The 17,593-nt window shown below is 38.0% G+C and overlaps 1 protein-coding gene across 4 annotated transcripts in view; it reads left to right on the top strand.

Moving 5' to 3' along the window:
• The window catches only part of sorl1 (sortilin-related receptor, L(DLR class) A repeats containing), a 114,193-nt gene extending 100,999 nt beyond the window's left edge, over window positions 1-13,194 (top strand). For all 4 annotated transcript variants that reach the window (XM_055045327.1, XM_055045326.1, XM_055045325.1 and 1 more), the window contains 6 exons: window positions 822-986; window positions 1,236-1,410; window positions 1,908-2,014; window positions 3,256-3,445; window positions 3,651-3,863; window positions 8,554-13,194. In XM_055045327.1, coding sequence (XP_054901302.1) covers window positions 822-986; window positions 1,236-1,410; window positions 1,908-2,014; window positions 3,256-3,445; window positions 3,651-3,863; window positions 8,554-8,621 — 918 coding nt within the window. In that variant the 3' untranslated portion in view covers window positions 8,622-13,194. The remainder of the gene's footprint in view (window positions 1-821; window positions 987-1,235; window positions 1,411-1,907; window positions 2,015-3,255; window positions 3,446-3,650; window positions 3,864-8,553) is intronic.
• Window positions 13,195-17,593: the final 4,399 nt, after the last annotated feature.

Here is a 17,593-nt window from a genome sequence, read left to right as displayed (position 1 = left end):
ACGCGGGCTCACGGAAACTTCAGGCCCTTTCTGAGCCGTAGCCTGCACACTGGGTTATAGATTTATCGCAAGGGCTCATGCCTTGCAGGTTTGTCCACTGACAGCAGGTGTGAGGTGCTATTCTACAAGGGGCATGTCCTTGAATCTCACGAGAAGGTTTAGGAATTGAGTGCTGGGTGTCATGTGACTGTATAGAGTCACATTGATCACCGGCAGGTCAGGTGACTTTGCTGTGATTAATGATTATTCAGTGCTCAAAGCACTGCCTCAAGTGGAGTTAATGGGACCATAGCTACAGTGGTAACTTTCATTTTACTCTGGGACTCTGAAAATCCAATTCCTCCTCAATGTCAGTTCTCTTCCACCATTGAAGGAATTGGAATATTTTGCATTTGAACAAGATCTTGATTTTGTCCACCTTGACAAACAACCATACTTTCATCTGAAGAAATAAATAATCCCCATAGCATAATTCTGCCACCACCATAATGTTAGCCAATTTCTTGGATTTATCAGTCTATAACACATTGTTTCATGCTAATGTGTATTTAAGGAACTAACACTGAAGTTAAAAGAAAAAGTCAGAAATTTCACAACATTCTCTACAGTTCCTTCTGCGTCCCTCATGTTAAAGACCTCTGTTCTGTTGTATAAGTTTCTGCTGTAGTTCCAGAGTGAAAAGTTCTTTCCACACATGGTGGTGATGCAAGGGCAGCAGAATATTTTAGTATCCTTACTGATAAAGCAGACAATATGGTGTGTAGTTTCAGTTCAGACATGATCTTACACCAATGATTGATATTGATATGATATTGATTCAGGCTCGGGTTGTCGCTCCCTTCCTGGGTCCTCCCTCTGACTATGCTGTGGTGAAAATGATCCCTGACGAGAGGCTGCCTCCACGGAACCTCCATTGTGTGCGTGTGGACAAGACACAGGCCACGCTGAAATGGCAGCCACCATACGACACGCCAGATGCCCCCCTGGTAGGAGGCTGTGCTTTAAAGGGGCAGTGTCATGTAAAATCCATTGTTTGAGCTATACATCACATTATAATGTTAACCCCTCATCAAAAACATAACCTGGAGTATTGCTTTGATTCTTTCATCCATGTTTGAAAAAAAAAATCATTACCATGGCAACCACCCAGCTGTGTAAGAATACCCTGTTTAGTCTGAATACTTGTGATCTAGCCGGTGTGCTCACCTGCTCTGTTTGTGTGTCCATCCTCTAAGACATACGTGATTCACGTGAAAGATGTAATCCGGAAAGGGGAGAGGGACTACAAGCTGACCACCCAGAACAACACGGTGGAGTACCTGCTAAGAGGCCTGGAATCGGGAGGAAGGTACAGCGTCTCCGTCCGCCTTCGTAACATGACCAAGGAGGCCAGCTTCACCCTCAACACAGGTCTGTCAAAGCCACTCCTTAAGGGATGGAGTTTAATCAACTGCACTTTCTTCCAAAAAAAAGTGCTCAGAGTTTCCTCTAGCTTTTTTTCCCACACATGAGTGAACACAAGCCAGCACAAATATATCCATTGTTAGAGATGTGTGACTCCTCCTACACAGCAAAATGCCAGTATGCCAAATAGTGCCAGCTACAAATCTGGCACTATTTAGAAAAAACTAATTTGTTGGTATCTTAAATATCTTTCAAAAATCATATCAATCAACCTCTGTTATTAACATCCAAAATGTATAATGGGCTGCAAGACCTGGAGGTGTACATTCTTCATGCTGTTCCTTAATTAAAAAATTGAAAGAAAAAGAAAAGTTTGCACCAGAATGAACCAGAAGGTTGGTAGTCAGTGTCATTCAAGTCTATGATGACTTTATATGATTTTAACTGTAGTTTTGCTCAAAGAGCACCAAAGTGATTTGATTTATTATTTCCCTCCTTTTCAGTTCCTTTGCCTGCTCCAGAAGCCTTTAAAATTCTGACAGAAAATGACCATGTGTTCCTCTTCTGGAAGAGCCTTGCAGTCCGAGAGAAGGGCTTCAATGAGAGCAGGGTGAGAAATTACTGACTGCTGCATTGCTTCATAAGGGCTACCGCCACCTCACCACTTCCTAAACCAAAATATGCTCAGGCTTATTTGCGTGATCCAACTGTAACATTATATTGTTGTCTATTAAGATAGGTTTACAGCTGCCATTTAAAGTTGTATGAACCATACAAACAACCTCTGTATGTTAAATAAATGCTCTATTCTCTCAACAAGAGTATGACAAGCAATATAGTCACCGCTATCCAAACTATATTTTTCGTTATATAGTATTTGGGAGTGGCACAAATATATAACCCTTTAGAATTGAGACCATCTTTTATTACTGCCACTTACTTGTGTGTATGTTCCTTCACATTAGTAAGATGCTTTATAAATCCTATAGTCTGTGATCAATCAGGAGATCCAGTTGTTCAGTAAGCCCCAGTCTTTCAGTTGGGAAACATAATCCAGTCAGTAGTGTGAACACTTTCTATTTTCAAAATCTTGGATAACTTGCCAAACGTGAGTTAAGAGTACATAAACATGGCCAACAAGTGATAGCTCTTGAACTATATTTAACAGAGAAAAAACCCAATACAAACATGTATCCAATGTAAACCTTCTGGTTGCCATGCCAGATATTTTGTCCTCGTTGTGTTTCCTTCACTTTCCTTTCTGAATGACTAAACATCACATTCAACAGGCTGAGTTGCCGTTTGTCTTCGGGGAACACCACACACGCTGTAATATTGGGACAAGATGATCCAACATGTTGAATATCCCTGATTTTAAATGTGAGCATTCTTTAGCAGACGAGATGTGTTAATATTCCGCACACGGCAGGAAGAAGATCTCTTAACAATATGATAGGAAGCACCTCAATAATCTCAATGTTCTCAAAATTGTTGGAAGGGGAAGATCAGTACAAAAACTGGCATAAAAATCTGTGTATGTGAACTAGGACAGAAGGGATAAGACAGAAGACAGGTTCAGACCTTCTGCGGTGGCACACGGGTAGCACACAAACCACATACAGAGGCCTTAGTCCCCCACACGGCTGTCACAGCTTCGAGTCTCGCATCTCACAACCTTTGCCACATGACCTTTCCCTCTCTCATTACCTACCTTTCTGTCTGACCACTATGAAATAAAGACCACACAAGCCAATAAAATCTTAAAGAAAAAAAAAACAGAAGTTCTACCACTAGAAGTTTGTAAGTCAGTGTGATTTATTTACTGACAGATTCTACTGCTGTTGTCCACAGGGATATGAGGTCCATGTGTTTGACAGTGTGACCAACCAGACAGTTTATCTGGGAAACACCACAGAGACTTACTTCCGCATCAACAGTCTTCTGGTGGGGCACAACTACACATTCTCTGTGCAGGCCAGGTGCCTGCTGGGTGGCCAGCTGTGTGGAGAACCTGCACTCCTCCTTTACAACCAACAGACAGGTACTGATGATCCTCCAGAACCTCCAGGGAGGTTCTGGATCTGTGATGTTTAGCACAGATTGATGACGCTTGGTTTAATGAGGAGCGCAAGCCATGTGATAAATATTCAATTTGTATGCTACTTTTAATAATGTCAAACATCCCATGCATTAGAAAGAGAAATCATAATTTTCTTCTCTTGATGTTGTTTTTCCCACCTGTTCAGGGAACAGTGATGAATCCTACAGTGAGAACCATTCCAGAGATATGGCATCAGTGGTTGTTCCCGTCCTCTTTCTGCTCGTGGTGGTTGTGGGCAGCGGCCTAGTGGCACTCTACATACGACACCGCCGGCTGCAGCACCACTTCACTGCCTTTGCCAACTCCCACTACAACTCCCGCCTGGGTTCTGCCATCTTTTCTTCTGGGGATGAATTAGGTAACTGTAAAGACTTTTACACATAGCAAGTTAAATCAAGTTTGGTACATTTTGGGGGAAGTTTATGTGGTAAATCAACATTTATGTTTATGTGGTAAATCTTCAATTTCCTGATGGAGTCTTCCCAAGGGATCAATAAAGTACGAGTCTAAGTCTAACATAATAGCACCAAATGTAGAGTGGAAGAAAAAGGTGGTTTCTAAAGGGTATAATGATGAATAAACAACTTTTTTGAGCTTTCTATCATTGGATGATGTTATTCCTTCATAAAAAAAAACATACCTGCAGTGTTGCGTTGATTCTTTCATGTTTGTTTGAGAAATCCTTTTAATATCCATGGCAACCCTGGATAACCAGGGCCTGATGGGAATTTTAAACAAGAACAAAGAGCCTTTAAACAAGCAAAAGAAGGAGTTATTGGGAAGTATACAGATGCAGTTAAAAGTCAAGATTAGAGACAGCAAGGAGAAGTACAGGAAGAAGCTGGAGAACAAACTTCAGAGGAACAATATCACAGATGTGTGGTCAGGGATGAAGAAGATTACATGCTTCAAGCAAAAGGAGGATCAGATCAATGGAAGTCTGGACAGAGCAAATGAGCTCAACAGATTCAACAGATTCAGCTCAGGAACAACCTCATCATCATAATCTCCTGTCTCCAGCCACACAAACGTCCCACCTTCCACTGACCCTCAGCTCTCCTGTCAAATCTCATATGTCCTATCTTCCAGCTCAGTCATGGACTCTTGACTTCAATCAAATCAGGTGATGCTGTCGCTCTTTTTACCTCTGCCTCTCACTTTGCTGTATTTAGAAGGGGTTAGTACGCCCCACATTTGGAGGCCTTAGTCCTCGATGCGGACATCGCGGGTTTGACTCCCGGTCCCGGTAACCTTTGCCGCATGTCTTCCCCCCTTTCCTCGCCCTCTTAATGTCAAAAATACAAGCCACAAGCGCCGCAAAAAGTCTTTGGGGAAAAAAATAAATGAATAGAGAAGTCAGGTGAAGTTGGGGAGACTATACTGGAATAAGGCTGTAGGTCTGGATGGTGTCAGACCCAGAGTCCTGAAAGCTCTAGGATTCAGTAACATTTCTTCAACAAGACACAGCAGTGGAAAACACTGTTGTGTTTCTGGTACAGAGGAAAACTCACCCATTTGTCATTTATAGACCTGTTGCCCAGACATCCAATGTCATGATGGTCCTGGACAGACTCCTGTTGGCCCACCTGAATAAGGATGTATCAAGACCCCCTCCAGTTCGCTTATTGCTGTGGAGTTGGAGTTGATAATTCTGTCATACACTTCCTTTAACAAACCCACTGTCATCTGGAGAAAGCAGGCAGCACTGTGAGAATCATGTTCTTTGATTTCTCAGTGCATCTACGCATACGAGCTCCAAATTTCACATTATCAAATTACATTCTTCTAGATGAGAACAAGAGACTTTGGCCTCATCGCATCAGCAACACAGAAGGACCACAGGCCACTGTTCTATCTCCATTCCTTTTCACTAAGTACACTTCAGACTTCCAGCACAAGTCTGACTTCTGTGATCTACAGAAATACTCAGATGATTCTGTATCAGAGATGAATAAGAATCTGAGTACAGAGATCTGGTGGTTTGTGTCATGCTGTAGGAACAATCATCTCCTCTTAAATGTGCACAAAATAACAGAGATGATTGTAGATTTCAGAAGGGACAGAACAGACTGTACTTACTGAGGAAGCTAAGATCCTTCAAGGTTTGCACCAAGATGCTGCAGATCTTTTATAAGTCTGCCGTTGAGAGCGTCATCTCTTCATCCGTCATCTGCTGAGGCAGCAGCATCAGAGCCAGGGACTTAAAATGGTGCAACAGCCTGATGAAGAAGACTGGTTCTGTTCAGGGAACAACTATAAGACCTCTGGAGATGATAATGCAAAGAAGGATTCTTCATGAAATCAAGAAAATTATGGACAACCTTGACCATCCTCTTTACGAGAATATCTTGGGCAGGCAGCTCATCTTCAAGTCAGAGGCTTCTTTAGGTTCGTTGTGGTACAGACCAATTTAGGAGATTTTCCCTGCCGACACCCATCGGCATTTTCAATGGCTCTTTAAAGAATCTGGATGAGCTACTACAACATTTAATTTCTCTTTGGGATTAATAATTTTTGAATTGAATTTAACTGAATTGAAACATTCAGCTGTGCAAAGCTTGTGGGTGGTCCTAGTTCCCCCTTGAAGGACGAAGCTCCTCCTCTGAAATTTAGTTTCCGAGCTTCTGCCTCACAGAGCATCCCTCTCTCTGCTCCAGCTCAACTGCTTCATACTAGCCAGCAGCAATTAACAAACACCTGGTACCGATTGGTCCACGGACCGTTACCGGTCCACGGCAAATACATAACAAATACAAATATTGTATTGTATGGCAATACATTATGTATTGTCATTTCAGAAATTAAATGACAATTTCATTTTCACTTTTTAGTGAAAATGTTTGTGGACAATAACAAACTACAAAGCACTGAACTCACCTAAGTCACTGAAATCTGACTACGTTTCATATTATTTAGACCAAGAAGCATAAAAATCTGTTTTTAAATTTAAATTTTTTTACTGTTTAAACCTAAACAATAAAACTGAATCACATTTATCATCGTCAATAACATAACACACACACAAAATAAAAGGTTGAGAAAACCTCACTCAAATGCAAATAGTATATTTTCTCAGTTTTTGTCAGATAACGATGTAATGCGTTGGCCTGTGCTCTCAAGGCACGCTTTGCGCCAAAGCGTGCTTATGTAATTGTGGAATGCTTTGGCTTTGATGGAGAAAATTGCCAATAGAAGGATTTGTATAGGGAGCATGTGTTCAGAGATCATATGGGTCAGTTGGCACATGTTGGTGGTTAATTACTGCCTCAAAGAAGGAGCTGTGCATTAATGGCACTGGTGCAGCTGGAGCTACTGATGGGTCAGTAAAACATCCTTCAGCTGAGCCATGCAGGCTTTGTGAATAGAAAGCATCTCCATTCTGTAAATGTGAAACTTGTATGTATAGTTGCACATTTATTAGACAGGCAGCCTAATAAATGTAGTGACTGTCTGTCTTTAAGTCCCAGCTGAATTCTCTGCTGCTAAAACAAGCATTTCTATTTGCTTTTGAATTGAATTTAACTGTATTTCATAATTCCTTTTTTTCTATTTATATTTTTCTGTAAAATTTGTTGTTTTTCTTTTTTCTGAGGTGTCTTTTGACCTGAAAACAACTTTTAAAAAATATATATGTTATTATTATAAATACTGATTTTACTACAAAAAAGGACCTTTTATAGACCTTCATATTAAGGTCTATAAAAGAAATGTGTACATGACACTTTTTTCTGTGTGCTGCACTTTTCAAAATTTGTCTCTACCAATTTTTAGTGTGAAAGTTGTGTGATCGTTCATACACTGATTAAAAAGGAGTCTCTCCTCTTAAAAAAAGTTTTTATAGAGGAAGAAAAGTTTAAAATCTTCTGGGTCTTTGGAATTTTGTTAAACTTTCTTAAAATTTTAACTCCAATTTTAAGAAGTTAATTTAGGAAGATAAATTTCTGTTCGGTAATATTTGATAAATATAGCATTTTTTTTGTAACTGAAGGTAACATAGTAAATTGATTGTGCTGTAAAATGGCACTATGCACAAATCTGAGGCTGTTGGAAGCAGAAAATAAGTCTCAAAAATTCTTGTGCACTTCTAACTTGATCTGTGCGTAAATGCAGTTTTGTCTGTGTTTAACAGGCAACTTGTGTTACACATTTGTAGGCCTAGGAGAACGTTTTTGTCAGATTTGTGAGATTGAAGTTTAAAAATTTGTTTGTGGAAATTGTAATTGTTTGTGTGTGTACTTTTATTTTGTATTTGTAATTTTTTTGAACATTTATGTATTCACTTGACCACATATTTACAAGTATACGGAGTTACACACAAAGTTACTTTTTATGGTTTACAAATCATATGTCACACATACAACTATCCAAAGTTACACACAAAGATGCTTGCATGGATTATAAATCCAATATTACACACACATTGTCATGTTCTTTGTTTTTCTGTGTTTCTTTTGAGTTTTTTGTGTCCCTGAGTCTCCTCATTGTCCTGTCTTCCCCTTAATTACTCCCAGGTGTGTCTCGTCTTCGTGATTACCCTCTGTGTATTTAATCCCTTCTGTTTCCTTTGTTCCACGTCGGGTCTTATGTCGTTGGTCGTTGTGTCTACGCACCTCTTTGTCCATTCGTGTTCCTTGAGCTACCTGTGCGAGTCCTGGATTCTGTTCAGCAGTGCTGCCTCGGTTTTGGACTGTTCTGGTTTTGTCACAATTAAATAATTTAATTCATTCTACATGGGTCTCCAGTGTCTGCCTCACCACTCCACATCACACTTTATGACACACACACATGCGTTTTGAGGCTGTTTTCACTCCATATTTCAAAACATTTAGGATTTGGGGTCATAGTTCATAGATTATTTGAACTTTGGTTATGCCAATGATCTGCTCTGTTGTAAAAAAAGAAAAAAGGAAAAAAAAACAAAAAAGAAATGGTGAACTTAAGTCTGCAAAAAGAACAAACCAGAACTGACATAACATGGTGGCCAACATGAGGCCACCATGAGTGGATACATAAATTATATCTGAAGTATTCTCTTTTCTTTTGCTTAGGTGATGATGATGAAGATGCTCCAATGATCAGTGGTTTCTCCGATGATGTTCCCATGGTTATTGCATAGCAGTACATCTCGCTTACTACCCCCTCCGCCCACTCTTCCTGCTCCTCTTGTACCCGCTTCCCCTCCCTGAGCTCCCGGCGCTCCCCATCAGTGGTGACTGTACATCAGAGCATCTGAATAACGTGGAAACTTACCGCCATCTCAAATCCATCAACGGGAATCCATCCACTTGGCAGAAAACGTAAAGAAAAATGAGAATATCTTAAAAAGATTAATATTTTTCAAGGGTACAATGCACTTTTTTTGGAGGCACAGTAACTTATTTTTTATTATGTTAAATATATATGTGTATGATGTGGGCCCAGAAAAAGGACTTGGAAGAAAAAGTAGAAACAGAAGAAAACCGTTAATGATCGGAGTTTGTCTGGGGAATGAAAGACCCACTCTGGAAATTAAGCTCTGCACGTTGGAGTGGTTTATTGCTTAAAGCCAAAATAAGTAAACTGATAATTTAGAATGTGTGTATGTATATTTAAAAAAAGAACTAGCTTCAGGTCAGTAAAAGGTAGATGTTTTGTTAGTGCAATGTGTACTTTTGAAGTAAATGTACTATATAAGCATGTCCATGTGAAGCAGCTGGAAGAATTCACTGTGGATCATGTTTCGTATTTGCAGAAGAATCTGCCAGTACAACCAAACATGTCTGTCACTGGACATAGTGTACATAGAGAAACACTTTTCCTTTTAATCACCAGCACACTGTTTTTTGTAGAGTCAAGTACACAGGCAGGTATTGGAGAATAAGCCTGACATTTAGCTTCCAAGCTTTGCCAAGATCATCTTAACTATTTGTAAATATTGGCTTTTTAAGATCATCTCCTTGTAATGCTGCACCATATGTATAATGATATATGTAAAATGTGTATTTTGGTTTGATTTGTTTATATTTTTTATCCTTCAGTATGACAAATTATTGTCCCCGCATTTTTGCCTTAGCTGTGATCATAGAGTGAGTTCAGGGTTCTCAGGGAACTGTGTCAGAGCAGACACCAGCGCAGCATAATAGTCATTATCACACTGATCAGTTTTTTAAAGCACTATGGGTGGCTAAAGCAGGTTTCTGTCACTGATTAGGTGACAGAGTCAAGACCTTAAAGGGATCGTTTGAATCGTGTTCTGTGGAGAGATTATGAATTATGAGCAGGTAACATCTTCTCTACAGTAGCTCCTCAAAGCTGCAGTATATAACTTTTATAAACTATATATAAATATATATATAAAACGCTAATGAAGACGGATAATCTGTTAAAAATAATTGGTCTCCTCTGACACTTCACTGCTCCTACATTATGTACGTACATAAAAGACTGATTCTCAGCACTAAGACCCTCCTCCTGGCTCTGATTGGTTCTTTCAGACCAAACTGTTTATTTATAGATGACACTAGGACCACAGGGAACAGGCAGAGGAGTTCTGACCTTTTTTCACAGATTATCTGTCTCACACATTGTGAAACTTTTAACAAGTGTTTATAAGACATTTCTAAAAGTTACGTACTGTAGCTTTTATAATGCTACAGTACTAACTTAATGAATTGGTATCTGAAACTAAAGGTAACAGTTAGTCTCAAAAATATCGTTTATTAGATTGAGAATTCATTGCACACTTTTAAAACGTCAGAGTAATAGCCTAAATATCAATAATATAGAGTACACCAAACCTGCCAGGTGGTTTTTAACTTTGCTTTTTTACTAGTTAATTGGACTGGTATTGATTTACATGTTCTTTTCACCCTGGAAGAGGTGGTGTGCTTCTTCCCACCTCAGTACCCTGTGTAAATAATCAACATGTTCATTGTAAATAATAGACTGATACAAATATAAGTTTCATAGTGCTCATTTCTATGATGTGTGAAGACAGTAGAAATCCTGCTATCAGAACCAAGTAACCTGGATTGATAATAAATGAAAACAGCAAGAGAGTTATCTAATGCACATAAGATAGTTATGGCTCACTACCTTCTACCAGCACTTCACCAGAGTTTGGGTAAGATATAAGATGTTCTGACTGTCACTGTGTGCTAATATCAAGTTAGAGCAGGACTCGCATCAAAGTGCAGTGCTGTTATGTTAAACATGTCAAGTCTCAGAAATGGCATGTTCATACTAGCTATTCATAAGCTGTTCATACAACACTTAGATAAACAGTTGAATGATCTATTGTTTACAGGTATTCTGTTTAAATCATTGAGATCAGATCGTTCCGCCTATATTACCTCATCTCCACTGAGCAGTATGGATCAGTTTGATGTCTGTTTTCATTATAAAAGCATCCCATTACCCCACCATGTACAACAGTACAGTACAGTCAAGTGGAACTGCCAGCTTCCCATGTCACAGTCCATTTACTGGAGGACAAAAAAACCATCAGTGCTTCCACCAACCACGAGACATACTACTACGTCACATTTGCTATCGCACAATTCTGATGCATCAGTATTGTTTGCTGCTAAACCCAAACAATACTAGTTGTTTGGGTTTAAGTCTACCTGCCCTACCTTGACATGACTTGACTAGTCATGTCAAGTCAACAATCTGCTGTTGTTGATTGTTCAGAGATGGCTTTCCTTTGTCTGTGTAAACAGAATACCTGTAAACATGCAGAATAAGAAGGGGGAAAAAGAATACACGCCCATGTTCATCTCTACCACACCTCCAGCTCCCCCACACTGTTTGTTGATGTTTGTGTGTTGAAATTCATGGTTTTCTTTCATTCATGAAGTCTTCATAAATGTATTTTTGAATGTGTTCTTTCCAAAGTATCAACCCAGCTCGCTATGCAGCTGTCTTTGCTTAAAGAAGAAATATAGAAGTCGAGCTGAGAGCCTTTATGTCTACAGAGTAGTCGCTCTGTAAAACTCCAGCTGTAAATGTAGAATGTCCATTCACTAGCTCAGAACCATTTGGTTTGCCATAAGCGCTCAGTTGTGACATTAACCCAGGGTTCCAGCACAGTCTGAAATTTTAGTTTACCATTTTCCAGACGTATGGCAAAAGAGAATATGGAAAAAATATTTGTCTAAGCTCATACAAATGAACAGTCATTTGTTCTGACATCTGATTTTTGTCTGTTCTTCCATTTCTTACTCCTTTATGACTGTTCTTCGTTCATCCCATTCTTTGTGCTCCTCTTTCACTCTTCTTTTGTTTCATCCTTGCATCCTACTTTCAGTGCTTTATAAACATTCACCAAAAATTCATAAACTTTATAAACTTTACTATTTCCGATTTTCAAATGAGCAGAAAGGATTGTGAACAGAGCCTCTCAGTGGAGCTGATTTTCTTTTTTTATCGTAACGATTTCAATGTCATTATATTAACAAAAAACATAATTTCATCATGAAGTGATTTTTTTCACAATATATGGTTGATGATGTGTGTAGAAATAATTTATGGACAAAAAGAAAAATGTAATTCTCTTGGGGGACCCTCTCGTGACCGCGGTGGGCAGTGGCGTAAAAAGTGGGTGGGCATTGTATGCAACGCACAGGGGCGCAGAAACAATGTGGGAAATTGTTTTTTTCAGTTAGCATTTTATGTCCTTAACAGTTGTTTGTCTATGAAATGATCAATAACAGGAACAGCACTGATTAACTGCTCTCCCCTCCCATACAGATAGCTTGGGAAACGTCCCTTCAAGAACGTGCTAAGCCGTGTTTTTTTTTTTCCTTTTAAATTTGAATTGTAATAGTAACAAAAGGGAGCTAAAAATGGGGTGGCAGAAAAAAATACGTAAGATAAGTTATGTTGAAATACAAATTTAAATTAGCACAATCGTACACAGGCTAACCTTTACGTTAAGACAAACTTAGATAAAGATCCAGGCTGGGGCAGCTGGTGATTCTCTGAAACATACATAAATTTCTAATCAGAAGACAAATCTTATACTCCTTAAGGAGGGTTTTCCAGACAGGGAGCGTATTAGCTATCAGGATAATAAATTCTTTACTCAGAGTTCAGGAGTTCAGGCAAACATAAAAAAATATATAGAAGTCCATTACAAAATATAATCAAACGTACTAATATATTTCTTTGGGCATTAAACAGCATGTTTTGAATTAGTTAGTTTTAGATCCAAACTTATAGTTAGTTTTTAGCATTAGATTTTGTTTCAGTAAAACACAAAGACGTTCTAGTTCAATCACTGAGGCAGAAAACCAAAACAGGCACAGGTCGTAAATTTTCGCCGAGGGAGGGTTTGCAGGAGACACCTGGTACGCCAAAGACCCAGTTTGACAATCCATATATCTGCCTTTGGGGCTCTTTAGCGCGAGATAATAAAATTAACATTAACACAGCCCCCACAAAGGAAAAACACACCTCCTAATGCATATATTTAAATTCAGAGAAAGGCACAGTCTTATAAAAGTTTTCGTTTGCAACAGAGAATTCGAATTGCTTTCTGCCCGAGTCCGCGATTCCCGGAAAATGCATTTTCGGTGCTTTCTTTCTTTCAACTCGTGCAGTTATTTCTGTTTTGTCACGTCTTGGACTTTTTGATAATCTGGGTGAGAGGCTTATTGTAACATTCTCCATGCATTGATTTTCTCTGGATAAAGCTCTAGATATCTGAAGTCTGATGTCGTATGATTGCTCTTTCTCCCTGCTTATATTGAGGCTCAAGAGTCCGGGATCAGAGGAGAATTAACGAGCAAAATCAAGATCTCCTCTCTTTAATTCTTAACAGTTAGCAAAACAATGTCTCAAAAAAGGACTTATCATTCAGGAAGGGAGGACAGAGGAAGAATTGAAAAAAGCCAAGATTAAGGTATGTTTTAATATGTCTTTGTTATGTATTGTTTATAAAAAAAAAGATCTTTAAGAGAAAATTAACTTGATAGTGACCTTGAACGGTTCAGTTCAACAGCCAAACATTTTTGCTAGCATCTTAGTGAAGCTGAGTTTTAACCTGAAATTAGTTTATTCTCCTGCTTGGCTCATACGAAAAGCTCTCACTCATCCCTTCTATGGTATGTTCATCCGTTTGGCATCTGGCAGCAAAACGGCCAGACTGAGAAATAGTTGTCTTCCACTGGCCATCAGACTGCTCAACAATCCCATCCCTAAAACTATCCAAGACTGCTTGAAAATATTAAGTTATATATATTTAGCAATACATTACTAATTGTTTATTTTGTAATTATAGGCACACTTGTGTTTCTGTGTGCTCCGGTGACCAAGCAATGATATTTTATTTCCAATTTTACTTATGCTTCTTAGAACAATGACAATAAAGTTAGTCTAACTCTATATTTCTGGGGTTTTTTGGCTTCAAAACAGGGTTTGATAACATTTAATAGCAACAACTAAAACTTCTCAATGTTTGACATTGTCTAGCAAGATGTTTTACATCAGGCTTACATGGCAACTGCATTAATGTAGCTGCAACTACAGCTCTAAGATGTAGTTGGTGATATGTTTGCTGCTAATCATTTATGTGGCTAAAACAAACAATATTTTTACATCAACTTCTAAGTTATGTTAAACTTCTGTTAAAGTCATTTGAAGGCTCAGAATCAATCCAGTACTAGTACCGGTCCACATCCTCGAGAGAAAAACTCACATGGTGTAAATAAAATTTTTACACCAGGTCAGTTATGCTGAAGAGAAATTAATTTAATCATAGAATGTCATGAATATGCGTATACGGCTGCTCCGATTGCTGTTTTCTGGGCGATTCCCACTTACCAATCTTTAAAAATCCTGACCAGCCAATTTTGATTTTGGTCGATATCAATCTTTTTGTCTGAAATGCGTCTAAATATAGCAAGAAAGTCGCTGAGTTGGCAACAGTGCGGTGAATACTGTTCACTGTGAATGTTCAGACCTGTCTGTCAGTCAAACCTCTCATTGTAGAGCAGATTTTTAAACCTTTGCCGAAGAAAATAAGATCAGCGGATAAGATGGGCTTCACGTATAACTATCAGCCGATCACTTATCCCCCCAAAACAAGAAAATCAGCACCAAGAAATTGACTGGCCGATAAATGTATCCTATATTATACATGCATAGAATATAATGTAAACAGCACCATCGGAGATGCAGTAAGTTTATAGCAGGTGTGCGAATGATCTAATATTCTAACTGCTGCTTCCAGCTGACCCACATTGTAGAAATAGTGGGCCCCAAAACCAAATTTTGCTCATGGCCCCATGAGGCTTGGGCCGGCCCTGATTGTGAAGTTAAGGCTGAAAAACAATGGAAACTTTCCATGAGAAGTTTTGGAATCTTCCTTCTTTTCAGAACCTCAGTTTGAGTTCTGCTGAGATATTCTGTTCTGTTGTTTGGCCTTAAAACAGTTTTCTGTTGTTTGATGTTCTTTTTGCCACATAATGCCTTATCACAACACGTTGGGTGTTCATGTGAGGTCACGTTTGTATTATAGGAACACAAGTGCACATGCATGGACACATTGCTACACATTCACTCAAGCCGTATGAAGTAGAAGTATGAAAGACAGAGGAAACAGATGATAATGTAATCAAGCCCATCAAAGTGTTTGTAGTCAGATTTTTTTTTTCAGGTAAATATTAGTGGTCATATGACTGGTTTCTTCCCACCTGTCTTAACATTAACTCTTGTCAAATAGTTTGCCTCACATCATTTGACATGGAGTTGGATCATGTTTGATGTTCATGGTGCTTGCTTGTATTACAGGCTGCAAGAAAAAGAAAAGTTTAGAGAAATAATACAAGGTGTTTTAAACAACCATTATATTGAAATAAGCTCGCTGAAAACTAAACCTTTGTCCAGGAGTGTGAAGGTACCTCAGGTGAAGTGTTGACTTTCTTTTCAATCAACCAATCAAATTTTATTTATATAGCACATTTCAGCAGCAAGGCATTTCAAAGTGCTTTACATCATAAACACAAAAACACAAAGTCATGCAACATAGAATAAACAATACATTGTTACATATCACATTTCAAGTACAATTCTAAACAGGTGTGTTTTTAGTTGAGATTTAAAGGAAATCAGGGTTTCTGCTGTTTTACAGTTTTCTGAAAGTTTGTTCCAAATTTTTGGTGCATAGATGCTGAAAACTGCTTCTCCTCTCTTGGTTCTGGTTCTGGGGATGCAAAGCAGACCAGAACCAGATCAAACAGTAAACGTACATTCTTGTATTAATACAAGTCGTCCTTAAACATAAAATGTATGAGAGCTGCACAAATATTAAAGAGAGAAAAGATGGAATTGATTCTTACTACTTGGACAAAAACAGTGTAAGTAGAATGGTTAGTTTCTGAGAGACTCATACAGGAACAAGGCTCCTTGTATCCAACAGGTTAATAACTGAAGATAGGAACAATAACAAGATAAGTATAAATTTAATAACTCCTTTGAAATATTTCCACTGTGTAAGGATGATTTGGTTATTTTAGATGAGGGATTCGACAAGAAATAATGTATTAGTAGAATGCTGATTGTTACAAGGACTTTAAGATTAGAAAGACGTATTGCTGAAAAATTCATATTTGTGCATTTTTCACTTCTCTCACTGACATAAAGCGTTTTTGGTCTCTGACAGTCATTTTTTCATAAAACACAGGAATTAGACTTTGTTCATGTTTAAAACCACAAAAACTACTGCTTCTCACTGCTTATTTACATACACTCACATAAGAAATTAAATAGTTTCGTCCAACTTATTAGTTGGACAAAAATCTGCTCAAAACTATGCATTTTATTTGAAGAACATTTTATTAAATTCATAGGATTAATAAACCCCAAACCAGTTTAATATAAAGGTAGAAGAAGGTCAGGTTAAGGACTAGTTAACTGAACTTTATTTGAAAATTATGCTTAGAATTTGCATTAACATTATTTGTGTCTAAACATTATGCAGCTGTTGGTCTTTTCTTTAAACAAGAATGTTTGTCCATCTATGGAAAAGTAAACATTATGAGTCGGGGTTTTACTATTTCAGTTCACAGTTCAGGAAGTAGGTTTGTCAGAGTTTCAGTACAATACACCTATTTCTTCGCAAAGAAACAGCCTGACCCTAACATTCTGTACTGTTCTTTAGTGGCTACAGAGAGGTTTGGAAAAGTAATTACAAAACAACACAACAGTCACTAATCAAACTTGAAAACAGAGCAACAAGAGTAATTAAGGCTAAGGACCAGGATCAGACTAACCCATTATTTATCCAAATATTTTACACACTTGCAACATTTTTTACTGAACAACAAAATAATATTCAAATAAATAAAGCCAATGCTGTATACAATTTCTATTCATAAATATTATAAACATAATTCTAAATTAACTACTGCATTGCCCATTGCAAAAAATCGCTAAGCATAATATTGTGCATTACAAGTTGACATCTGAATAAAGGTGCTGATGATACAAGTCTGGCCCTTATAGCTGGTTAAAATAATCTATATAATGGTCTTTACTGTTTTCTTTAGACGCTGGTTGTAGACTAGATTTACCACAGGGGATACTGCAGTCAGTGTGTTCTACAGGGAACACTTAAAAATGAAATACACCAACAGCATAGCAATATATGATGATATATACATATATTAAGTCAGTGAAAGAGCCACTTGTGTCTCCAGAGATTCAGGTTGCAGATTCCTGACCTACCAGATGAGAAAAGTGATTCTTTCTAGGGCTGTTGTAAACAAACATTTTAGTAATCGAGTAATTATTGATTATTCTTACAATTATTTGCGTGATCGGATAAAACAAACATCGGTAAATCTAACATAACAGCGTATCAATATCAGTCCAATTTTTTAAATTTGAGTTTTTCTAGCAGTGACATTTCTGTAGTTAAGAAAATTAACCTGTAACAATAATAGCTCACTTTTTAAGTTAACCTGAAGAAAAGTTGGACAAAAATCTGAAATTATATTAAAGTTAATAATAAAGAGGCATCTTCACAAATATGCTTATAAAAAATGTCTATACTCCAGCTTTTGGTCTATCTACAGTCAGATGAACTCTGACCTTGCCCAGATATTG

The sequence above is a fragment of the Poeciliopsis prolifica genome, unplaced genomic scaffold, assembly GCF_027474105.1.
Source record: "Poeciliopsis prolifica strain line A6 unplaced genomic scaffold, Auburn_PproV2 SCAFFOLD022, whole genome shotgun sequence".
Taxonomy (NCBI): Eukaryota; Metazoa; Chordata; class Actinopteri; order Cyprinodontiformes; family Poeciliidae; genus Poeciliopsis; species Poeciliopsis prolifica.
This window is presented reverse-complemented; position numbering and strand designations above follow the sequence as displayed.